Genomic DNA, 25,753 nt, shown 5'->3' on the forward strand with positions numbered 1-25,753 from the left:
GTGGTGGGAAAAAAGAAACAGTCAAAGCTGAAGCTGGATGGAGCCTATGCTGTACTCCCCATTCCATCCTTCTTTTTATGACCAAAGTATGTAAATGAAACATTCCGCCAGAAGATTCATTGTATGGAGACAAACAGGTTTCACATTTTCGCATAAAAATGGCCCCCATCAGGTGTGGAGATGTCTTGTGCCATCTCTTTCGAAGACACGTTGAACACGCTCGCATATCTGCCCCGCTGTAAGTGCATGAATCAACATTCCGTGGATACCAGCCACCCTGCTCCGTGCGTGAGGAAGGGAGGATAGGATATCCCAAGCTCTGGGAAGAGGGCCGAACGAGCCCAGGCGAGAGAGTAGGCCTCCATGGGGCCCTCCCTGAGCCTCTTTTAGCAGGCTAGGTCATCTTCTCAAGGTCTAATGGCTTCGGCTGGGTGAATCTGCAGTGCCATCCCAAAATTTATCGAAGGTCTTTTTCCAACAGCCTGGATAAATGACACACCACACCTGAGGAATGAGCAGGGGGTACTATGGCATCCAGAGAAACGGTGTATGGCTCAGGGGTTTCAGGCTCTGTGTCTGTGTTCAGAGGGTTGCTGGTTCAAATCCCCTGGCTGGCAAGCTGATGTCGCTGTTGGCCCCCTGAGGAATGACCATAATCTCCAATTGCTCCTGTGTGCTAGACATTGGCTGACCCTCTGCTGCCACTCCCTCCCCCCCAAGCCCAAATGTACTCTTACCTGAAAGTTTGTCCCATGAAAAGCCAGACGGAATAAGCAAAGAGATCATTTGCTTATTTATCACACCAGTCTCATGTTGAGTCCATTTGCATTTATCCATTTGGCAGACGCCTCTATACAATGTTTACGTACAATTGCTCAAGGATCCGTCGGTGAAACCGCTTGGCCATCTATAGGATTTGAACCAACGACCTGACAGGCAGAGCATCCTAAGCCACAGAGTTGGACAACACCCTAGGTAAAGAAAAACAAAAAACTTTCAAAACACAGAAACCGCATGGAATATCTTGACAGGCATTTAAGTTACGCCAGAAATGAATGACGCACCAATGAAGTATTTATGTACGAGTACCATGTGCAAGGACATTAAGGCGGCGGGTGTCTTTCTTATGGTAAGACAGTAAGATCAGGAGTCATGAAGCTGACTCAACCGTGTCAGGAGTCGCCCCTCCCCACCCCTACGCGGACGGTCTGTGCCGACCATAGCAGTTTGCTGTTTGCGTGGCCCACAATGGCAACTGACTCACCATCACACCCAACCGACCCACACTCCGCCCAGACCTTTGATTCCGGCGAAGTTTGTTCCGCACAGCTGGAACAAGCAGAGGGCAGAGAACAGAGAACCAGGGTGACAAAAACAAACGTGAGATTAGCCATTTTGCTGAACACGTCTCACAACGAAAGGGCTCTTTTTATGAGTTACAGTCAAAACAAAAGTGATCGGCAGTTATGTATAGGGGCTCGGAGATTGAGGAACAGCTGAACTGGATCAATATAAACGACAGCGGTCACCTCTGTTCTTTCACTGCCATTTCTTGTAAATTAGCTTGAGATAACGCCACAGGACGCAGAGCGACGTGGTTACTGCTCCCTCATCGGCTCTTAGCCAGACACTTGGCTGCGCTTCTGGGACGAGACACTTTTTGCCACAGCTTCCTAAAATGTCTGGGTGGGATTTACCACCCAGGGAATCTGAATTTAAACCCAAAATGTCTTATGTTATTTCTTAATAAGAAGGTCATTCATGTCACTCTCCACTTGTAAAGGAAAAATATAATTTATCCTGCAAACTAAATGTGAATGAGGCACCTACCATTACATTTGTTCCAGATTCATCCACCACCTGTCGGCAGGGGGTGCGACTGGATAATCTAACCCCCTATAAAGATGTCCCTTTTTGCTGGGGATGGGGATGCCACACTGCAAAGTGTTAGCCCCCCTGAATCGGCCAGAGTCTCCCTGCCCATCTGACACTCCTCAGCCAGGTTGGTGACCATCCTCCTTGTGTGATCTTGCCACTGACAACTGTGCAGAGCATGACAGAAAGCATTTTATGGCTCCCGAGGCATCTGCTCAATGTCTGTAACATCTTTAATTAACTCCCTGGCGAAAGGAAGGCCTTTTGCTCTATTCAGAGACAATACATTAAGCATTTTCCAAAAGAGTTAGGAAAGAGCTGCCCTGGGCCAACTGTAATATAAGACTTAAAATAGTCGACTCCACATTTGCCAGTGATTTGTTGTTCTTCCAAACAGGGAGTGTGTTATGAAATTGTAATTAGTATTGTTGAAGAGAAGCCTGCAAATTTAACAAAACACAGTAGATCACAGCTATGTCCAAGTGGGATTCATTGATGGAATTAAGAAAATAATAAAATGCAGATGCAACGACAAAGTTGAGAATGTATTGTACCTGCAACTAAAAGCTTGCAGCAAAGTAGTTCGCATATAGACTGTTGGTCAAATGTTTGCACATGGCTGTTTATCGGAAAACATTTAATAGTTTTAAAGTCTGCAATAACCACTTACTCCTTGTCCAAGAAGTGTTCTAAGAGTATTATTGGCATAGACACAATATCTTATGGTTCAAACGCGCCCCCTACTGGAGAAGTAAATACACTTACTAATCACCCTAATCCCAAACAAGCATCTGTCCATATTGCAGCATTACCAAAAAAAAAAAATACTAACCTATGTTGTGTTCATGCCCTACTGAGCACATAATCAAATATCATGCATGCAAGAAAAAAAAAACAGACATGTTTGAGATTGTTACCTCATTCATCCAGGGCTGGTATTTGAATTCCTCCTTTCCTGTGTGACTGCGTTATTTGCATGTTCTTTCCATTGTGCATGCTTCTACCTGCACCCAAAGACATGCAACTGTCACTGTCATGTATAAATTATATTGTGGGGACCAAATCACCTCACAATGTGATAAAAACCTCTCTGTGACGTTGTGGGGACCAAATCACCTCACAATGTGATAAAAACCTCTCTGTGACGTTGTGGGGACCAAATCACCTCACAATGTGATAAAAAGCCTCTCTGTGACGTTGTGGGAACCATTTCAATCCCCACAAGATGAAACATAATTTTCTAAAAATCTGAAACTGCAGTCAAAAAGGTAAAATTGGCAAAAGTTTTGTGTTTTGCTTGGTTACTTAAGGTTACCCTGCCTCGTGCCCATTGCTTCCGGGATAGGCTCCGGACGCCCCGCGACCCAGTAGGATAAGCGGTTTGGAAAATGGATGGATACTTATGGTTAAGGTCAGGACTGGGTAGGGGTTAGGGTCGTCATATTGGACTTAGGGTTATGGCCAAAGAAATGCATGGACGGTGCCCACAAGGATAGGAATACAAACGTGTGTGCCTGTGTGTGTGTGTGTGTGTGTGTGTGAGAGATTATGTGCCCTGTGGTGGACTGACATCCTGTCTAGGGTGCTCACCTGCCTTATGCCCTGCGCTGCCTGCTAAGTAGTTAGAAGATAGATGTGTGGTGAGATAACAGAAAAACTGACAATGTAAATGCGGGAATAAAAATGTATTCATAGCTAGTCAGGGTTGGAGGAACACAACTTTATTTATTGAGCACATTTTTCATACATGAAATAATTCAAAGTGCTTTACATAAACGTCAGAAAAGGTGAAAAAAGAAACAATATAAAGCATATGATACTAAGTAAATGTTACAAAAATGGAAATATAAAATAAATACAAATACAGCTAAAGCAGCAGAAAGTGTTTTTAACTGTGGACCATATATTGGAAAGTCATTTCTCAATTTTTTTTTTTTGGGGGGGGGGGGTTTAATTCTTTGGGAGTTTGAATTGCTGCGATACACGTGATCGCTCATTGCTGTGTATGGGGTTAAATGAACTTTGTAATTTAATTAATGATGTGGTTGGTGTTAATTGGTATTTAAAGTATGGACCTTTAGATGCTTGAAAAAAGTAGTGAAACCATGTCAGCGAGTCACTGGAGATACAAACTCACATGCACACACACACACACACAAGCAAACTGCTGACCAAACCACATGCTCCGTAACTGGGAAACATAAAAGTAGTCAAATATACCCGGCCCCCATATGGAATGGGGTTGTTACTGTCACGAGTTACATTCCAGGAGGCACAGAGCACGAGGCTGGACTCACGTACATACAATCACACTCTACGGACAACAGTGTAAACATCCTATCGGAGACGCTGGTTTTTTGCCGGTCAAAAGCTCCTAGTTTACGCCCTCTGCTGCAGCGAAGCTACATGTGATGCTTATCTCAACCACCAGAGGGCGCTCTTTTGCATTTCTGCCTTACTGTGAGTCTTGATGACTCAGGAACCGCTACCGTACCACTTCTTCCCTTGCTATTATGTGTTGGTACACAAGACATTCCTGGTGCCAGTACTGTGTACCAGTGAGTACTGGCTCACTTCAAGTACTGGCAGAAGTAGTTTGAAGATGAACGTATGGATGGATCAGTTCTGGAAGCCGGGGAACACAGTATTATATAAGGGGATTTAACAAAAAGCTAAAATTCTGCATTTTAGAATGCCAAGCCAGAGTTGTGACCTCTGAATTTTGTAGGAAATCAAATAATAATCGCTTTTGAAATAGGTTATGCTATGCTATATTATTAGTGTTTCATTCAAGCAAGAGAGGAGTATTTGTTCTCTACCGCAGGTCGCTAGAAAATTTATTTCGGGATATTTCTCCTCAAACGGCCACAGATGCTCAGAGTGGTTCCTGGTCGGGCCTGTCCTTCTGCCATCACCGCGAATGTTCCTGATCCCTACAAGTATGTGTGCGCGCGAGTGTCCGAGAGAGAAGACAGCACGTGTGTGTGATCACAAATGCAGCCGCAAGTGTCGTTTGCATTTCCTGCATGTGGGTGACAATCCCCAGATTGGTGCATCTTTACGCTTCCATCACCGGCTTCACCTCAGGTGTTCACCTTGTTTGCTGCATCCAGGAGGGATGCAAAAAGAGAATCCGGTCTCTGCACCAAAACTTCCGGTCTGTCAAACTCTCCAACCTAAGATGAAGGAAGTCAAGATAAGAGCCAAACAAAAGACGCATATCTCTGTGGTGTAGGAACTCTATAAGACTTGTGGTTAAAAGATTATTCAGGCTAGTGGATACTTCAGATGGTAACTGAAGATCCTTCTCTAAAGTAACTCAAGTGTGAAAACTACTGGATACTGGCCAGACTGGTCCACAAGGGCGGGTAGGGTGGCCTACCTTTCCGCCGTCCATGACGAGAATGCGGTCACACTCCAGCACAGTGTTGATGCGGTGGGCGATGGTGAGCAAGGTACAGTCATGGAAGGCATCTCGTATGGTGTGCTGGATCAAGGAGTCTGTCTCAGAGTCGATGGAGGCCGTGGCCTCGTCCAGAAGGATGATCTGGGGGGAGGGCAGAGTGTTTGTAACCAGAGGTAGATATTTCAGGTCCAGAAAGTAAATATCCAAACCAAGATTTTATTTCAGCCGACCAGTTGAGTATAAAAAGTCAGTCACAGAGTACTCAACTGGTTGGTTAAAACAAAATCTTGGTCTGGATTTTTACTTTCAGGACCTGAACTACTCGACTGAGACCATTGACTTGAGTTTATCATAAAGGGATATACACAGATAATTTGCTTAACTAATTAGTGTCTAGCCTTTGGGTTCATTGTTCTGCTGGCGTGGTCTGTGGTGGCCTGCCCCTCACCTTGGAGTTCCTGAGGAGAGCTCGGGCCATACATAGCAACTGCCTCTCGCCCACTGAGAAGTTCTCACCATTCTCCACCACAGCTGAGTCCAGCTTCCCAGGCAGCTTGGAGATCTGCGCAAGGAGAGAGGAGAGATATTGGCCACATTCTCTGCAAAAATCCACTGTGATCGTAAGTCTGGCAGCCCAATAACATCTGCATTCTCCCACACCCCTCAAACACACAGGAAAGTGATTCAGTTACCACCAGGTCATATTTCTGGGGAAGAAAAAGACTGTTTGGAGAACTGTAGACATACAGCATCTTTCATATATGTCCTTTCCAAAGCCTTCCAGATGTCCTCATCCTTGTAATTGTCGAAAGGGTCGAGATTATATCTGCAATTTAATAAAGAAATAAAAATATATTTAATACAGCTATATGGAAGGCTGGTGTGACTCGAGTTTTACTGTATATTCAAAAGCGGTGCTCAGGATAACTCATTGCAATACACACAAGAATTGATTATGCAAGCAGGAAGGAAATGCGGATGTGTGAGGGGTTTAATATGAGTACGATCGGAACTGACAGGCCAGCGAACACACGGCGATTGCATACCTCACGCTGCCAATGAACAACACGGGGTCTTGTGGTATTACAGACAGCTTGCTGCGCAGGTCCTCCAGCCCGATCAGGCTGACGTCCACGTCGTCGATGAAGATCGTGCCAGCGGCTGGCTCCACGAGACGAAACAAGGCCACTCCGAGCGAGGACTTCCCTGGGAGTCCGATGAAACTGCATCACTTTCAAGCAATCGTACTACGGGGTTATTTCTTCCTTAGCAAACATGTTAGTCATTAACATTGTTGGGAAAGTGTAGTAAATGAAGCATTAGCATACAAGAAAGCAAGGCTGCTTTCATTAATTTAACAAACGTGACTCATAGACTGCCCTGCTTCCAAAATAGGCTCTGGACCCCCCCGCAACCCTGAATAGGACAAGCGGTTAAAGAAGTTGGATGGATGGACTCATTGATTGCTTTAAACTTGACGCGTACGGTGTATTTGGTAACACTTTACTTGGAGGGGACACAAATACTTAGCAGTATACTATAAGTAAACATTATAGTAGTTAATTGAAATAAAAGATGCGTTATGATTCATTAATGATGAGCAAACATGAGATCAATATGTAACTAAGAGTTAATTTATGGTTAAGTAATATGTAAGTAATAGCTTAATATTACATCATTTGTGCCCCCTAAAGTAAAGTGTTGCTGCATGTTCTACATTCCCTTACCGCGCCGTTTTATCCGGGGTGACAAACACTCACCTGAGCCCGTTCTTCCCACAATGCCAATCTTTTCATTTGGTGCAATGCTCATATTAAGGTTGTTCAGCACTATGGGGGTGTTCTCCCTGTATCTCATGCAGTAGCTCTTAAAGGTGATGGCCCCTTTCTGGGGCCAGCCACTGGGGATCTTAGCATCCTCGATCTTCCTAGGTGCCTCTGGGACACAGTTCTGGAAGTGAAGAAACATCGGTCATGTTAATGTCGGTTTGAAGAACAGTGTACCTTACGAAACATTTAGCTGGCACTCGACCAGTCTCACCGTGATATATTCCTGCAGTCTTTCGACGGAGGTAAATTTTGCTTCTACCTCTGTTGATAGCCTCACAACATACTGCAACATTCCTGTCAGCTGCAATGTGGAAGAGAGTTATATAGGTCTTCTGGTGACTGTAACACTGGTAATGTGGTTATTATTGTCATGCAAGCTCTACAAGCGCACCAGAACGCTGGATAATGGGCACCAGATGACAGTTCTGTTGTGGGATTTAACAGCGGCGTATCCAGCATGTTACATTTTTAACTCCAAATATGCCGAATGAATGATGTTTAAATGACGCATGTTTAACTGCGTCGCTAGATATTGACGATGGACAGGTCCAGTCCTCCAGGTCATTCATAAATCACGCTAGCTTTTTGTTAGCTGCTGATGTTAACGTCTATGACGTTGTTCATGAACTTGTTCACAGCTCTTACCTGGATTGTGTAGGACAGAGCCAGGCCTTTCAAGGCTGAACTTATGGTTTCTGGGCTCAGCACGACAAACAGTGCCACTAAGAGGGTGACGATGGCAGAGAGGAAGTCCAGCCTGAAGGATAGCCAGCGGGTCCCACAGTTGAAGAGTAAGAAGTGGTTCGAGTTCACGTCACTCAACAACTTGAACCTGAAACCATGACAACCCAACGACTGGTGATCTGAAGCAACACACTAGATCAGTAGAGTAAGTGTCCATTCTACGTTTACTCAAACACTCTTAGACATTATGCAAGTGTTAGACATGGCGAGCACAGGCCTTACTTTTCAATGTAATGCGTCCCTTTGCTGTAGGCATGGATGGTGCCGAGACCTTGGATGGTGGATGTTGTGTGTGAGATCCAAGGAGACCTGCTAATGTTCTCCATCCTTTTCATGTCCCGGATGCTCCTCTGGAAAACACTGCAGAAAACACCCAATGTTCAGAAGGTGATAGTAGATCAGATCACGATTATCAGATCGATTTCTCACACATGCAGAAAAACAAAAAGCCGGGGTGAGGACTCACTAAAGGATGGCGCTGAACACCAGGCCCAGCACGACTATGCCAATGAGAAGGTAAGGAAAGACAGCCGAGACAGTGCCGAGGATGAAGACGACTATCAAGCAGAACTGGAAGAAGCTCTCTAAGTGGAATGGCAGGGCAGTGTCCACCTCGTCCTGATCCTTGGAGAAGCGGTTGACCATCCTGCCCGTGGGTGTGGTGTCAAAAAAGCTCATTGGGCTCAGGAGAATCTGAATGTAACATAACAGGTTAATATAACCTCAGCAGGTAACCACAGGAGGTGGTGACATTAATCTGTTCATGATGAAATTGGTTAACTTTCCTATGCCCTCAACTTAAAAGACATCCAACACATTTCACGAACTTCCACCTGCTTGAAAAATAAATTATTCAAATACTAGACTCTTGTGGTGCCTAACTGCTACTGACAGGTAACAGGATTAATAATGTTAATAGTAGTGTTGGCCAAATGAAGCTTCATGAACCATTTCCTGTATTTTCAGACTACACTAGATGGTGCTCAGTGTTCATAATAGGGCTCAAAGTAAGCCTCAAAGTAAACCAAGAGCACCATCTAGTGGGGTCAGAAAATACAACAAATGGTTCGTGACGCGTCATTTGGCTATCACTAGTTAATAGGTTATTAAAAAGCATTTTCCTTCCACTCAGTGTTCAATCTTGTTCTGACCTGGATCACTCCCATGTGTAACCAATGACCTCATGATTGTTAGGAAGCTGACATGTCCTTCTCCAGTTCACCATCCAGCCAACTCCATGCTGCGAGTCAGTTAGTGCTGTGCAGAAGGGCTGTGTGGCCTGGTGCCCACAGACACCTGACGACTTAATGAGGCCACATGTGGCGGTACGGTCGTCACGGAAATCACCTTTCTAAACATTCTGTCGTGGAGCTTGGAGGAGGCGCGCAGGGTGACCTTAGTGAAGGAGTAGCCTTTGATGACGCTGAAGAGAACCATGGCCACAATGACTATGCAGTACACCAGCTGGTAGAAGAGGAGGTCCGGGTTGTCCGATATGTTCCCACTGTCGTCACCGTTTGTGGAGTTTCCCTGTTTTGGTGAAATTTCCGGAATGTGACCTGTATGCTTGATTTTCGACCCAGCTTCTCTTGGCATTTACGATCAAAATACTTATGATATACAAAAACAAAAACTAATAAATGTCTCCAATATACTTGTAATGAGGTTACATCCATTTTCCAAACCGCTTATCCTACTGGGTCGCGGGGGGGTCCGGAGCCTATCCCGGAAACAATGGGCACGAGGCAGGGAACAACCCAGGATGGGGGGCCAGCCCATCGCAGGGCACACTCACACACCATTCACTCTCACATGCACACCTATGGGCAATTTAGCAACTCCAATTAGCCTCAGCATGTTTTTTGGACTGTGGGGGGGAAACCGGAGTACCTGGAGGAAACCCCACGACGACATGGGGAGAACATGCAAACTCCACACACATGTGACCCCGGCGGAGACTCGAACCCGGGTCCCAGAGGTGTGAGGCAACACCATGCCGCCCCCATGAGGTTACAGATTTCAAATAAAAATTTGAGATTTTTAATGAAAATTTTCAACCAGTGACATTACCCCAGATCCTTGTTCTAGCCAATAACTGAGCCACCAGCTACTGAAAGCCGTCGTTCCCACAAGCAGTATGAAAATGATGAGGATGATCAAGGTTATGATATAACCTGCAAGCACAGGAGAGCTGTATTGAAACAATCGATGGCTTTCTAGCACTCATGCCTCTGTGTGCACTAACCTATCAGAATTCTTACCTCCGGCTGCTGTGCAGTACTGGTGATAGGTCCTCCATGTCACTGAGCCCTCCTGGGCAGATTCCTTGGAGACAAGCTGGTCACTGGTACCTATCACAGGAATGACAAATTCAGCATAAACACAGCCCATCATTTACTCACTGTAAGCTGCTGCTCATGGAATCAGTAAAAGTTCATAAACAAGATGCCTGTCAAAAAACATCACGAGAAGAATACATCTTACGTTTCCCTAAAGATTAATAATTTGGCAGCCGGTTAATTGCGTAGAGTAAAATTTAAATCGTGAAACATAAACAGCAACCCATTTAACCGATCCCTTCCAAGGTTTGTGATTTTTATGCCTCGGTTCATTTGAACTTTGCCATTAATCAGTTTGCATGGGAAGACCCGTTTAATTATTAAGGTACCTTTAACGTCATGACTCGCGGATTCGACTTTTGACCCGTCTGTTCCGCCTGATTCGTCTGACATGTCAAATGCTGTGAAGAGGTTGCATATTTAGTTACACTTGCATTCCGGTTTCAAACCAAAGGCATTACACCATTACTGTGCAAACCGAACACAACTTACCAGGATTCTCTATTCCGTTTGCTACACTGTCAGAATCATTTTTCTCATTACACTCTGCTGCATCAGGCTCAGAATCAGCCTTGCTTGCATTCTTTATGAAGAAGACAAATATTATGAATTAGGCATTTATCTGAAGCATGATAACAGTCTATTGATCAACCACTGCTGAACAATACTGATCTGAATAAAACAGCAATTTGTGTTGTTTATTTTCTCCAACGTAAATAGTGAAATGGTGGCGAGTGTGTCTTACATTCGACTGCTCCAGCTTGTAGTTAGTAATGAGCTTTGCATAATGACGCTTTAACTTCATCAATTCCTTGTGGGTTCCAATTTCTTTAATCTCTCCATTATCAAGAAGGAGGATTTCATCGCAGAACTCGAGGTACTGGGGGGGGCAGAGCACCATCAGGCCACAATCAGGGCAGCATATGTCTAGTATGTCAATCAACAATATAATAGTAGGTCACATGTTGGCATTTGTGGGAACTCAGAGAAAATTCATTCATTTTCAAAAACTGCATGATAAATCCTGTTCTTCATGCATTTTGGTTCTGAATATACTCATTATCAAATGGTTATGCTCACTTTTAAAGGAAGGTGCTCATCTGTGTCAATCACACGCAGTCAATCACACTGGCTGTTACATCTGCTCGTCACAATAAAAGAGGGTCATGTGAGCCAGTACCTGCAACTGATGCGTCACCAGGATGACTGACTTCCCCTTCAGCTCCTTCTTGATGCACTCCTCGAAGATGTGCTTCCCCACGTGGGCGTCCACAGCGGAGAGAGGATCGTCCAGCAGCAGGATGTCCTTGTTCGAGTACACAGCTCTGGCCAGACTCACTCTCTGCTTCTGCCCACCTGAGAGATTCAGGCCCCTTTCACCGATCTTCAGGCAAGGGAACAGAGTACTGTTTACCTTTTTGTCACCATCCATTCCTTCATTCATTCTCCATACTTGCTTGCCCTGTGTAGGGTTGTGGGGTCCAGAGCCTAGCCCAGAAGCTTAGCTGGCCTTAGCTTGTTTGTGAACTGTGGGTGGAAACCTGAGTATATGGAGGAAACCCCATGACACGAGGAGAACATGCAGACTTCACACTCAGGCGACCACGCTAACCACTGTGCTACCATCCCCCACCACTTCCCTTTTTGTCACCAGTTGAAAATTGAACACTCCCATTGCATAACCATCCACTCAAGAAGTTATGTAAAGCCCAACCCTCCCCCACACTGTCTGAAAACTTGCCCTCAACTGACCTTCTCAGCAAGCTGGAGATCATTTGAAGACTTCTCATAGATCATTGGATATTACTCAGAATACCGGACACATGAATCATATCATCATCATGTCAAGAGTGACACCACTCAGCAATACTACTTAGACTGTTAACCCTTTGACCTTGAGTGACACACTGATAAATGATTCATTAAATGAGTTGACCCTACACAAAAAAAAATTGTGGTGATAGCCAGGGAAAAATGTGTGGATTATTGAGGCTACAAATCCCTGGTACATGGGACTCTGCCATCACTTACTGGTTACTTCATCATTCCCTTTGAATTAACATTTTTGTGGGACTTTTACTTACACAAAAATTTTCTGAGTGGAGAAGGCAAAATGACTGGTTCAGAGAGATAACCAATCAGCTTGTACACGAGGTGGAACCAAGATACCTGATTGGTTGGTCCTGCCTCCTCTAGTTGCTTGGACCCACCACATCTAAAATCTGATTGGGTATGCAAGTAAAACTCCCATGAGCAGTTAACATGGGTAATGATTGACAGCACACCCTAAGCCCACCCCACTAAACCTCAACGTCTGGCTCCCCACCATGCGTTCAGTGAAAGGCTCTCTTACTTCAGTTTTATCCCCGAAAGTGAGGATTTCCAGGTCAGGCTTAAGGCTGCAGGCACTGATCACTTTGTTGTACCTGTGAAAGGCATGACTGGGTTCATTAAAACGCAGAGTCATTTTATTGCAGTCAGTCAAAATGTCACGTAGACTGAAAACATGACCCACAGCACAGTTACATCCTTATTACACCAATTGTGCAGTCCACTGTCAATAACACAAAGCAATAACACAGGTCAAAGCCGCAAGGTTAAGGTCAGACTAAAGCAACAGTTGCGTAGTACCTGTCCTCGTCGAACTCCTCCCCCATAAGAATGTTGTCTCGTACAGTCCCATGAAAAATCCAGGCCTGCTGGGCGACGTAGGCGAACGTCCCATTTGCGGTCACCAAGCCGTGATGGAGGTGCAACTGAACAAGGTGCAAAGTCATACCCTTCATGACCAAGTGTTATATAATGTCAACTATTAAGCAGAAATGATTCACTAACAGGAAAAGAATGTGAAACCGAATGACTACAACAGTACTCATTCAGACAGAATTTGTAATGTTTTATTACATGATACTATCTAAAATACACGTACAGTTCTGTGCTCCCTAAACTTACCTGCTCCAGAATGCTTGATATTAAGGATGTTTTTCCAGATCCTACATTCCCACAGATTCCAAGAAGACCTCCCTGAAAGGAAAGTATTAAAGGGTTAAAGTGTCAATAGAGATTCTGAAGAAATACAGCATGATTTCAATTAAATTCAATTCACTTCACTTTATTTATCCCGCAATTAAAAATATATGTGGGGTAGCACAGCAAGGCTTTGTCATTGGGCAAACCTAAATCTAACGTGTTATAATAAAGTTCCATTGGCCAGCAGTCAGACCGGTACCTTAGGTAGCACAAAGTTGATGTTTCTCAGCACAAGTTTGACCTTCTCGGGGGTACATGTCCCATTCTGAGCCTGGGGTTTTCCCTTCCTGCCCTTCACCCCATTGGCGTGGGAGTCCTGCATTTTTTCCGGCCCCCCCTGGGTATTTTCCCATGAGAAAGATGCTTTCTCCATCACCAGGGCATAAGGAGACCCTGCTTCCATCCTCACATAGGATTCCGGGTTTTCCATACATAGGATTTTCTACACAAATGGGTGAACAAGTATTAGTGATGTTTCTGAATGTACTATTTGCCATGTGCTGCTTCCAGAAAGGCTAGCTGATGAATTCTTGAGGCAACAATGAGTGGTACAACAGTGGATATGCGGTATACAGCAGAAAAAGTGGTGACCCCCACCTTCAAGCGTGTCAAGGAGACCTTAGACTCTGCCATGGATTTAACTGCAAACGGGAGAAGGCCCAGAGTGAAGCGCATGGAATTGAAAATGGCAATGATGGTGAAGGCCTGCAACAAAAAACGAGGCTCCAGGTCACGGTCAGCTACTAGGGAGCACAAAAGCAACAGGTGAAGGAGGAACGGGAGCACTCACAGACGACGAGTTTAGGGGGAACCCCAGGGATGTGTGTGCAACGAAGGCAAGGATGGTGGCCACAGTGGGGATGACGGTGGTGATGGCGTTATTCAGGCTCTGAATGTAGCCAGCTTTCTGCAGTAAGAGCTTCTCCTTCTTCCTGATATCTGAGGACAACCACAGCGAACATATTGCTGCCACCCAGGAAGGCATCCAAGCTCCTAATACTGGCCATTGTGGCAGTGGGGTCCCATATTCAAAATCATGACCCAGTACATTAATCTGCATGAAACGTCCAGAATGGCTACACTAACTGCTGGGTGCAGAAACCCAGATGGTGCCAGATGTTGACAGCACCTGGCCTGGGGAACCTTTGAGCAGTGGAAGTACCCGTGTCCAAAAGCAGCAGGTTTCTGGATGAGGTTAACGAGGTCACCTGGATGATTCCAGCTGATGCTTAGTGTGTAGAAACATTGGCCAGTTGGCTCTTACATCAGTACGATTACAAAGGCAGTCGATGACTTCACTGGTGGTCAGTGGTTGGGGAGGGGTGGGGATTTGTACAGGGGTAGGTGCCTACCAGTGATTTTTTCCTCAAAAGAGGTTTCCCAGGCGTACATTTTGATGAGCTTGACACATGTAAGGATCTCATTCATGGTGCGCACGCGTGTGTCCGTCACAGAGATGGTCTTCTTCCTGTAGAAGTTGATCAATCTGCCCATACCAAACTTGAGAACAAATAAGGGGAAAAGTTTAACTCTCCTATTGCACAATCGTTCAAAAAAAAAAAGTGCTAAAAAAAACTTCCACCATTATGTTAATGTTTAACAATCGTTACAAAGAACTTTAACCAATGTTTATACGTTTTTTTACCATGCAGGCAGCATGAGGCTATACTATGTTATAAAACAAGGTTTGGCGAAGTGAGGTCATGTGTGTTTTTATTACAAGAGACAGGATGCAGGGTGAGACGTACCTGTACAGGAATGAAGACGGCGTACGCGAGGACACCAATTAAGGCTGTGTAGCCCAGGATATAGCAGGCATACGAGACGCAAATGATCAGCAGCAGTGGTAAGCAGAAAACGAATGTACCAAATATGACAGCCTCAAACATCCGGTACCCATCATTAGTGAGCAGGTTAATTATCTGGAGGGAAGCAAAAGCAGAGAAAAAAAATCATTCCCCCTTCGTTAATTCATACTCACTGATTGAGTGTTACTGGAATCATTGGAGCTGATTAAAAACCTGGTCCAGATATCCCCAGATATCCTGGATACCTGTGTGACTAAAAACATTCATCTCACGACACATGATTTCAATGAAGGTTCAGTTAAAATTATGGGTGTAACGAGCCTCCAGACCCATGGTTCAGTTCAGGCCTCGATTTTTGAGCCACAGTTTAGGTCCTTACCTCGGTTTTGTTTTTTGCTGGGGGGGGGGGGGAGGTGAATATGAATAAAAACAGGGCAAAATTTCTTGGTTTCTTAAATTACCATCAATTATGAACACTACACAGAACACTTAAGAACATGTTACATTAACTTAACGTTGCATAAAATAACTACGTGAACAAAAAAATTATTTTAAAATGAAATGCTATACTCCACTGGACGACCAGAAATGTTGCCACACCTTTAATGGGTCTGGGTGCTCTGCAGTCTTAGGGTTATTATCCATCTTGAGCCTATGAAACCAGCTTAGCTTCTATCCCAAAGGCTTCTCAAAGAAATGCATTCTGACACGAAACACAGCAAAATTTAGCGAAAGTCCACCTACTTCCCCCACTGAAATGTTGTTGAGCATCCTCAGAGAGATGATCTTCTGGAAGGCCAGGGTGGAGAAGGCACTTTTGACTCGGATGCCAGTCCGTATATTCACTGCCCAGAGCAGCGATACGAGGAAGGCTTTGCAAAATTCGGAGGTGAAAAGGGCAAAACAAAGACCAACCCCATGAAGTACGTTGGAGTCCTGAATCTCCACAAAGTTCAAAATTTCATAAACTAGGACAGACTGCAAATAAAAGACAAATGAACATTATTAAAATGGCTAAATTCAACATTCAAGGGTTTTAAATGTTTTATATGTCACGTACACAGTATACAGTCAGACTATAACCTGCATTGAAATGCAAGCTGGTCAACTCCACCATAATAAAAATACTTAAGCACAATAAGGCAGAATGGTAGCTATGAAATAAAGTAAACAGACTTGCATTTTGTGTTTACATGTAGCTGTGACAAATACAGCACACAGAACTACGACAATAACCTCTTCATTCATCCATCCATACATTTACCACAGCCAATTATCCTATTAGTAGTGAGCCCCTTAGGGTCTGTCCCAAGAAGCAGTGGGTGCAATGAAGGATACAGCCCAGCTAAAAACTAGGGCTACAACGATATCGTATCACGATATGTGAATTTTCCACGACTGCAATATGTATAACACAAAAAGAGATGAAACTACGCAAAATGAACTACAGACGCTCCCCGGGTTACGATGGTCCCTGTTACGATATTTTGACTTTACGATGGGTATGATTATTTAATAAATTACATGAGATATTCAACATTTTATTACAAAACAGGATTTGTGATAAGTATTCTGCCCAACTGTAATTGCTCTAAGCATGTTTATGGTAGACTAGGCTAGGATATGATGTTTGTCAGGTTATGTGTAATGTATTAAAATGCAGTATAACAGGTAGATATATCAGAACATAACCTCATCAAAACCTGGGAAGCATCTGTACAGCCAAACAAAACTCGTTATTATCTATGTGTCAGATATATTAGTGGTGTTGCGATGATTTGTGATTATTCCACATGCACAGATTGCATTGACAATGCTCAACCGATGCATCCTGACTCATCCCAAAGCACTCGCACACACAGATACGCGCACACACAGATACGCGCACACACAGATACGCGCACACACAGATACGCGCACACACAGTTTCACACCATGATAACTAAAAATCCACATAACGAAAGCCACCTAAACTCATGAACCTTATTCTTGGAGACACATACCGGTCCAATAAAAACCGCTACTGTAAACAAAACGCTGATGAAGAACGCCACGAACATTCTCGTTCTCTGAAAACGAATCATGACTCGTCCCAAGGATGCCTTCTCAAATCCCACTCTGGCTACCTCTGCTTCCCAAAGCCTCTGGAACCTGAAAAGCATGAAATCACTAAGGGATTCCACCATTCAAAATGTCAAAAAAAAAAAAAATGCAACAAGGACAGTACGAGTACCTCTTTCCGTTAACGTGAGCACTGTCTTGTGGCGACAAAGACAAAGAACCGTGGTCCAGCCTCTTCCTGAAGATCTTCCACATTAAGGGTGTCATCCAGGAGAATGACGTGAAGGAGAAAAACCCAGCATCATCCATGGGGTTAGACCTGCAGAAAGTGCCACTGACCTCAGATTTTGGCACCACCTGTCCTTGTAGCACATGGCAAGCAATGAAGATAGCAGACTGAAAATATTTTGACACATGGAAGCAGACATTGGTATGATCCCTTCAAGCCCAGGCAGTGCTACACCCTATTTAGTGGGGTGTCAGCCCCCGATCTTTTTCGTCTCAGTCCCCCTAAGAATGATTTTTATAAAACCATTTAGTAATTTGTCCCATATTTTTGCATACATTCCATAGAACCCGGCTCAGTAAGTATTACCATGGGGATTCCCCCTCCCCTGCTTTAATGGTGCGGGTGGGTGTCCTGTAGTTTTACAGGAGGTAGAACCCCCCCTCCTAGGGGTCAAATCCTAGAATTGTCCCACATTTCACGCATGTTGGGTGGTGTCTGAGTATTAAGATTCGTATAGGTGCTAGCGGGGGATCCCTAACCCTAACCCTAACCATCATTTGAACCCCAGCGGAGATCAATGACAGCAGCACCTGTACTCACTGAGAAGTAAACCGGAGAGGAATCATATTCTGACAGCTGGCGTAGTACTTGTGATGTTGGGCTGAAGGCTCCTCGTCCCGGAAGTCTAGAGATGGCAGTAACTCAGGAGAGCCGACGATGCTGTTGGATGCAGACTCCAAGGGGAGGCTCTCTCTTCTCTTTTTCTTTACAGGACAGAAGGGAAAAGAATGGAAATGAGAAGGTTGGGAAAGAGACCATGGACAAGACAGAAGAGGGATGGGAGTGACTGTGAACTCACGAAAGAGATCCCCTTAACCATCTCGGAATCGCCAAAGTCATTCATTTTACTTGTCATGTCTGCTAGGACCTGCAAGAAGAGAATATCACAGTGAGGGCCTCCATCAAAGACAGGCATCCAAAAGCAAATGTCTTCATATCTACATGGTATTTCCACGCTGTGCTATTTTTTTTTAAAATCTCCATTTAATATACTCCAATTAACAAAAAAAGAGTAACGACCGTGAAGAATCGTACATAACCATAAGAGCACATCAGATCAATCTTTAAACAAACGCTGAGCAACTGCTCTCGTGACAGCATCTGCTCCACGGTAGATTCTTATTCAAGTGATTTTCAATCATTTAAAATGAGAATTAGACAATACCTGAAAGGATAGGTGGCACGGAAAGGTCCGGTGAAATGCATTATCGAAGTTTGTCCAAGAGCTTTATATATTCGCAGAATTTTATGAGGCTCAAAGATCACTTTGTACAGAGGTCTCATCACTCTCTCAGCCCACTTTGCCATCTCATCTCTACAGTTTGGCTCTGGTACACATCGGTTTTAATATTTAACTAAATCGCCCCAGACATTAGGGCCAAATCACACTTTAGGCAGTAAAACGGAAATTTCTCTAACCTAATGCTACCATTCTCATAAAAGATCACTTCATCAAATGGAGACGGTAAAAGCTTCGGGGTTTCCAAAAACAGATAAATCTGTGTCTTAACTATATATAATTTATATTAGTACTTCATTCTCTATTAAAGCTTGTGGTCTCTGTCACTGTTTTGTCATGGGCTTTGCCAACCATTATCGTGGAATGTGGAGAGATTCATACCAGCATACTTTCAAAGATGTGACACCAAAGTTCCCTTCCTACAAGCAAAAAACGTACCTTTTACGAATGTGATCATCAGTAGAAGAACAGCAGGTTTAAAAATGAATAGACAATTAAGTGTTAAATTTCAGCCCCTTCGCTTTCACATAAAAAGCAAACAAACTCGTCGTTTACGTAGATGTATAATCGCTAATCCAAGGTCGGTATTAACAGTCAGTTGTTCATGTCAGTTGAACCCAGTGTGAGTCACACTGAACCCAGTCACAGAAACCCAGAACGTACACAGAATGTCCGTAGATAGAACAGCGGGAAAAAGCACTTAAACATGAGTAAAGCCTGGTTCTAAGGGAGCTGCTGTTGCTGTTGTTACGCGGCTGTAGGGGAAAAGCAATAGTAAGACATGGAGTACAGTCCTATGCCAAAACGGGTATGTGTTCAGCAGATTATCCACTTTTATAGTTTGCTGAGTCGGTTTACACAGGTTAATTATAAGACATACTATTAGTCAATTGCGCGTCAATATAAAATATTATCAAGAAGTCGATCATAAAATTTAGCGCCCGCCGAGCGTGTATTAGAAATGTACAAGTTAAATATAGCTACTGCTTCGTGTAGGCTAAATTCGCCATTTATTTATCCATCCATCCATCCATCCATTTTCCAAACCGCTTATCCTATTGGGTCGCGGGGGGGTCCGGAGCCTATCCCGGAAGCAATGGGCACGAGGCAGGGAACAACCCAGGATGGGGGGCCAGCCCATCGCAGGGCACACTCACACCTACGGGCAATTTAGCAAGGCCAATCAGCCTCAGAATGTCTTTGGACTGTGGGGGGAAACCGGAGTACCCGGAGGAAACCCCACGACGACATGGGGAGAACATGCAAACTCCGCACACATGTAACCCAGGCAGAGACTCGAACCTGGATCCCAGAGGTGTGAGGCCGCCCCCATTTATTTATATACTTCCCTAACTTGAGTAAAATGGATCGCTTGTAATATCACCAATTTAAACACGAGGGGTATAGACCAAGCGTAAATTTAGTTTAACGTACGACAAAGTAACCACATTCACCAAACATAAAAAGATATACATATTAAAAGAATCGGACGTGAAACTCATTATATCCAGAAAGACGTCATAGTTTTAATTATAGTTTATGTTTGTTCGTTTTATTTATCCATTATTAAAAGTCTGTCAGCGTTTCTGATACACTTCACACTAATTGGCGTTATTCATTGAATCTCCGCTAGGTGGAAGTAAAGGACTAAAATGAGAGAGCAGGCATGTCAATCCAGAGGAACTAGTCAGAAAACTACAGTAATTTAGTATGTTTAAACAAGACTAGTTCTTGTCTACAACGATAATGATTTTTTCCCCCTCAAATGTTTGCGTTAATTGAACTATTAAACACATGGAAGTGTGCTGATATGCTCTTCATATATAATGTACCCGATGGTGGACGACTTGGTCAAAAGGTTAATTCAGGGCTGGCGCCAACTATATATGATTCAAGGATTTTTATTTGTCACATGCAGGTTATACAGTTAGACTATAACCAGCAGTAAAATGAACGCCGGTCTACTTCATAAAGCATAAAAGTAACAGCAATAAAAGAATTAAAATAGAAAAAAATGCAATATAATAAATATGCAAAGAATCAGGGACATTAAGTTATAGTGAAAAAGAAGATATAAAAAGCATAGAAAGCATAGAAAACAGCAACACAGCTCAGATAAAGTGCATGCTGCGTATGTACTGTATGGAGCAAGTCTGAAATAATAAGCGCTGTAGAGGTATTCAGGAATCTGACGGCCTTAGGTAGAGGCGCCTTCTGGGGCAGAATATTCAGCTGTCTAAGGCCGAAGAAATTGAAATGATCATGAGTTTTACTGGTGAGGGGGCCTCCCAAGTATAGCTTTGCCTGTGGTCCCTACAAATATTTAGCAGGCGCTGAGTTAATTTAATTAATAAGATGTTATAATGACATGCTTGGGATGTTGTACTTCTGTCATACAAGTAAATATATCATCCTCATATCATCCTCATTGAAATGTCAAAGCTAAATTGCTTTTAAATTACCTTATGTTTAAAGGTAAACTATCCATATGTCTGATACAGTTAAAAGTGTAATCTCCAGAGGAAGACCTCATTAACTCTTTTTGTACCAATTATCAGTTATAAAACCAACCAATAGCTGAGTTATCACTAACAATCACGCTCAAATAAAAGTATATAGGCTCCCATGTTTATTCTGATCCAACAGATAAATTAAAGATAAATAACAGAAAACTGAAGGATAGATTACCGCTTTGTGAGACGGGAATGCCTCGGGAGAGCTGCGTGTCTTGTGGGTCCAGATGTGACACCACAGAGGTGTATCTCATTGTCCTGCCTCGGGTCCAGCTCCGGATTACACCGTCCATGTAGCGGCTCATCTTAGCTTGTGGTCCACCGGTTTTCAAAACAAGGGATCATCTTGTTCTTGTGTCTGCCTCAGAATATGATGGCCCCTGACACAGAACCCTGAGTGTTCATACAAGAACGAAATAAGATACAAGTGAGCATGCGAGGCACAGGGAGGAGAGTCTTCAAGGATGGTGTTGGGCGGGAAACATTGGGCGTCATTGTGTACAAATCTGAATCACATTGGCTAAACACAGACCATTTTAATCCCTTATACACTTTGTTTAATGAATGCCTTAAGCTTCCACCACTCAGTTAAATATCAATGGTAATTTATACCTCTAATCACATAGGATTTGATCTAATATACAACATACAGCTTCAGATCCTTACACTCTATACCTGGTACAAATTACCACTGACATTCATGTGACTGTTTGATGTTAGATCATTTAATATTAAAATATTGATAAACATGTATGCATGGTCAAACAAAGCTCAGTGGTAGGAAGACAGTCTCTGCACTTTCGTACTAATGGCATGTTTTAATACTAGAAGGTTCATGCATTTGGAGAAGCCAGGCACTGTTTGTCCTTGGCCAGAACCATGAGGACAATCATTACAGGTATGTGTGGGCTTATTTTTTAAAAGCACAGATATTGCACACAAAAAGGTGGATAGTTCAGGTCCAGAAAGTAAAAATCCAGACCAAAATTTTGTTTCAACTAGCCAGTTCAGTAACCTGTGACTGTGACTCATTATACTGAACTGGATTTTCACTCTCTAGAACCGAACTATCCACCTCTGCAAAAATGGATGCACAAAAGGCAAAAATATTGTAATAGATTTTAAAAGAAAGCAATTTCGTGTGATTATTTATTTGTTTTATTTAAATAAAGGGGGGCGGCATGATGGTGAAGTGGTTAGCACTGTTGCCTCACACCTCTCCAACCAGGGTTTGAGTCTCTGCCCAGGTTCCATGTGTGTGGAGTTTGCATGTTCTCCAAATGTCGTCATGGGGCGTCCTCTTGGAAATCTGGTTTCCCTCCACGGTCCAAAGACATACTATTGTGAATTACAATTACCAAATTGTCTGTAGGTGTGAATGGGGTGTGTGAGTGTGCCCTGTGATGGGTTGGTGCCCCATCCTGGGTTATTCTTTGCCTTGCACCCATAGCTTCTGTGGTGCTGGACCCCCGTAGCCCTGAATAGGATAAGTAGGATGGATAAAGCAAAGTAGTATTTGTTCCAGGAAAATTTTAAGTTCTGAAAAGACTTATGGGAGTTGTTAGACCTTCTGAATCTGAAGTGGGAGGGGGGTCTGACAGTGGAATTAGCCTCCAGTGGTCATAGGACCCAGAGGATCTGGCAACATAACCATCTGAGAGCTGACCTCATGCACCACTGGAAAATTCTTGCCTTCTTCTTCCATGATATGTGCCTTTGAGAAGCCAGAGTGATTCTTCAAGCAGAATTCCAGACATGCTCTGTTCACTGTATTCAGTTGGGGAGGGGGGGGGGGGTTTACTCCCATAAATAGCATAGAAGAGTTCATTCAATATGTGAATATGCTATTCAGGACAATGTCAAGACAGGATGAATGGAGCCTAGACTACACAAGGCAAGATTATTTTAGTGAAGATAAGATTATATCCTGTTTACTGACACTTTGACCCAATTCAGTGTGCTATCGGTGACTGATACATAATGAAAAATGTCATTTCGCTTCTTTGCAGCACATTTCATCCAAAGCGTCACGAGTAGCTTTAAGAATTACGTTTTGGCCGTTCATGTAGCCCGATGTATCGATTACTGAAATATAGAAGACTAACAGTTTTCACCTAACTTTTGTCGTCACATCCAGCTCCTTGCGCTGTTCTGTGTCCTCTGCCACTTGCTTGTCCCTTGATTCCTTGTCATTCATCCTTTGCTGGTTTGAGCCCCAGTTGCTTGATATTTGTTACATATTGATGGACAAAATGATGCTTCATGAACCATTTGCTGCATTTTTTGACTCCACTTGGCACACACACACAAACACGATACATACACAATCAAAAGAAGAGAGGTAAGATGGTTTTGAATAAAAAATAAAAACTAGCACCCTAAAAATTCTTTTAGAGTAAACTGATGTAAGTAAAGTAAAGTGAGCCCTGGATGGGGCTCTTCTAAAATAAAAGGTCAGAAAACAACATTTTACTACAGATGTTACAATAATAATGTTACTTTTGAGAATAAAAAAAATAAATGTGGTTAATTGATTTGGCGCGTTTTTGCTCCTTAAATGCAAAAAAAATTAGAAAAGATCAACTCAACTCAATATGTGTACCTTATTAAATGATAAATGTTCAGATGGAAGCATGCAATGGAAGTAATCAGAATAGTAGTCCAAGATCAGGGATTATAATATAATTTTTATATTAACAAAAGCACTGGCTGCAGCACAACAGCATTATTACATTAACTTGCCTTACGGGTGACAGCTGGGTTGCAGCTTTGGGTGTGGGGGGGCTACACTGTCAGAAGTGGGATAAAACATTATATCTGGCAACCCTACAGGTGGGAAAGGTGACGTGTAGGATTCAAGTTTCCCTGAGTAATGTGGAGAGGGGGATTCTCCCTTCATTATATCAGAAGGCCAATGAGGGGTGCAGAGTGATGATCCTAGCAGAGGAGACCTTGATCTGGAGCTGTTGTGCTTAGAGCTGCTGCCAGCGATAGGGAGTCTGGTGTGGCATCTCAACAATGTGAATGATGACAACCAAAGGAAGGCACCAGAGGAAAAGTTAAAGGTCACCCATTAATGTCTTCAGTAAAAGTCATAAAGTGTCTGATATTAATACCACTTATGTATCAAGAGTATTTAGATAGTATTAAATGCAGGCTTAAGTGAACTGGTGGTGCAAGATAGTCAGTTAAATACAATAGCCATCTGCATGGGGTTCCAAACGAGAGGTGAGATGCTGTTTTTAATCACAACATGTATTTCTGTCACCCCTGTTTAAAGTTTTATTATTTATGCATCAAAAAAAAATCACACAACAAAAACGAAAACAGCGTAGATTTTTATTGACATCAGCAGTTGTCGATGAAAGCTTGTCAAAGTCATGCCTAGATATCTATTAATCACTTTTAAAATATGAAGCATTCCGGATATTAAATTAGTTATAACATTCATGGCAATAATTTGGCATATACCACATTGTCTGTTGCGTTTTTCATTCTGGATACATGAAATACATTTTACATCAGGATTGAAATAGTACTCGTACTCCTATAGTTACATAATGATCATTTTGTTCTTTTATTTAGTTTCAGCTTACGTTGTGCGGATTTCTACAGAGCTCAGACTGGAGAATTTTGCGGAACCTGGCAACACTGCTGAGACTGGACTGGATTTTATGCTTCTCCTGGACTGACTGTACTTGTGTTTCTACTGTGCCACTGCAGACAGAAGTGGGTTAAGTGTAAAGTTGTCAAAATAATACTTAATTGCAGCAATGAAGCACAATTGCTCAAGCGCTGCACACCACTGCCCGTAAATTACAGTGCACAAGTAATACACCATCAGTGGGGTTTCACCTCTCATTTCTTCCATTAGTACCCGTCTCCACTCTGCTCTCCTGCATATTTTTGGAGCCTGAACTGCGCTGGAGCTAAAGTTTGAGTTGGATGGTACAGTACTACTTCTGTCCAGCAGGTGGCAGTGCGACCGCAAGGTAAGGCAAAGGGAATCACGCTGACTAGATTATGGATTTCCACAGGAATCCCTCAGGATTCAGTATTCTTTAACACTGAAGCAATTACTTTGCATATTGCATGGTTTCTGTGCTGACTGTCAAGGAAAGGGGATTTATGAGGGTAGTGAAACCGTTAGGTTCAAGGCATATGATACCCACTTGTAAATATTCCAGTCAAGGAGCCTTGCCCAGTAAACACAGTGAGCATCAGAAGAAGGGTGAGATGGAAATATAAAATGCAGTGTACCGTGTACAGTGCGTAGCAGACCGGTGGCCAAGCCACATATCCCAGTCTTATATTAGTTTGACAGTACATTGACGACTGCAAGCTCACAAGCAGATGTTTGCAGATGTGTTGTTTTCCTGGTGATCACACAGGGAAGTTGGTCGAATAAGATGAAAGAGACACTGGAGGCACAGAGGTTAGGTTTAGTGTTAGGTTAGGGTTAGGGTTAGAGCGACGGCTGAAGTCATGATAAAAGCTATGGAGCTGATCAGCGGCATCTGAAGGCAGCGTTTGGGACAGTCTACAGATAGCCCAGTGATTCCATTAACTTGTCAAATACCATAGCTTCGTGTCTACCATGCCCCCTAACCAGGGGGATG

General features: G+C 43.3%; 1 protein-coding gene and 1 long non-coding RNA gene across 3 annotated transcripts; one reads left to right on the forward strand and one right to left on the reverse strand.

Moving 5' to 3' along the window:
• Positions 1 to 3,574: 3,574 nt before the first annotated feature.
• Positions 3,575 to 19,292, reverse strand: abcc12 (ATP-binding cassette, sub-family C (CFTR/MRP), member 12). Of its 2 annotated transcripts, XM_049031546.1 has the most exons (31): positions 19,060 to 19,292; positions 18,181 to 18,249; positions 17,922 to 18,085; positions 17,265 to 17,411; positions 17,035 to 17,182; positions 15,776 to 16,009; positions 14,972 to 15,145; positions 14,576 to 14,723; positions 14,014 to 14,162; positions 13,821 to 13,928; positions 13,423 to 13,665; positions 13,146 to 13,217; positions 12,825 to 12,949; positions 12,547 to 12,619; positions 11,374 to 11,577; positions 10,939 to 11,073; positions 10,686 to 10,776; positions 10,519 to 10,594; positions 10,116 to 10,201; positions 9,925 to 10,028; positions 9,202 to 9,384; positions 8,321 to 8,547; positions 8,077 to 8,214; positions 7,756 to 7,942; positions 7,322 to 7,411; positions 7,042 to 7,231; positions 6,328 to 6,487; positions 6,029 to 6,107; positions 5,730 to 5,843; positions 5,258 to 5,422; positions 3,575 to 5,051 (listed from the first exon to the last, which is right to left on the reverse strand). In XM_049031546.1, exons 2-31 carry the CDS (start codon positions 18,235 to 18,237, stop codon positions 4,959 to 4,961), a joined length of 4,164 nt encoding a protein of 1,387 aa, XP_048887503.1. In that variant the 5' UTR covers positions 18,238 to 18,249; positions 19,060 to 19,292; the 3' UTR covers positions 3,575 to 4,958. The 2 variants fall into 2 exon arrangements, with proteins under 2 accessions (XP_048887503.1, XP_048887502.1); XM_049031545.1 differs by lacking the exons at positions 9,925 to 10,028; positions 10,519 to 10,594; positions 10,686 to 10,776; ... (14 more) ...; positions 18,181 to 18,249; positions 19,060 to 19,292 and having other exon boundaries at positions 10,116 to 10,230.
• On the forward strand, positions 19,282 to 24,922 carry LOC125752028 (uncharacterized). The gene is made up of 3 exons (XR_007400834.1): positions 19,282 to 19,429; positions 21,963 to 22,032; positions 24,720 to 24,922. It is a non-coding gene; the product is annotated as an uncharacterized LOC125752028 (long non-coding RNA).
• The last annotated feature ends 831 nt before the right edge of the window (positions 24,923 to 25,753 follow it).

The sequence above is a fragment of the Brienomyrus brachyistius genome, chromosome 11, assembly GCF_023856365.1.
Source record: "Brienomyrus brachyistius isolate T26 chromosome 11, BBRACH_0.4, whole genome shotgun sequence".
In the NCBI taxonomy this organism is placed as follows: domain Eukaryota; kingdom Metazoa; phylum Chordata; class Actinopteri; order Osteoglossiformes; family Mormyridae; genus Brienomyrus; species Brienomyrus brachyistius.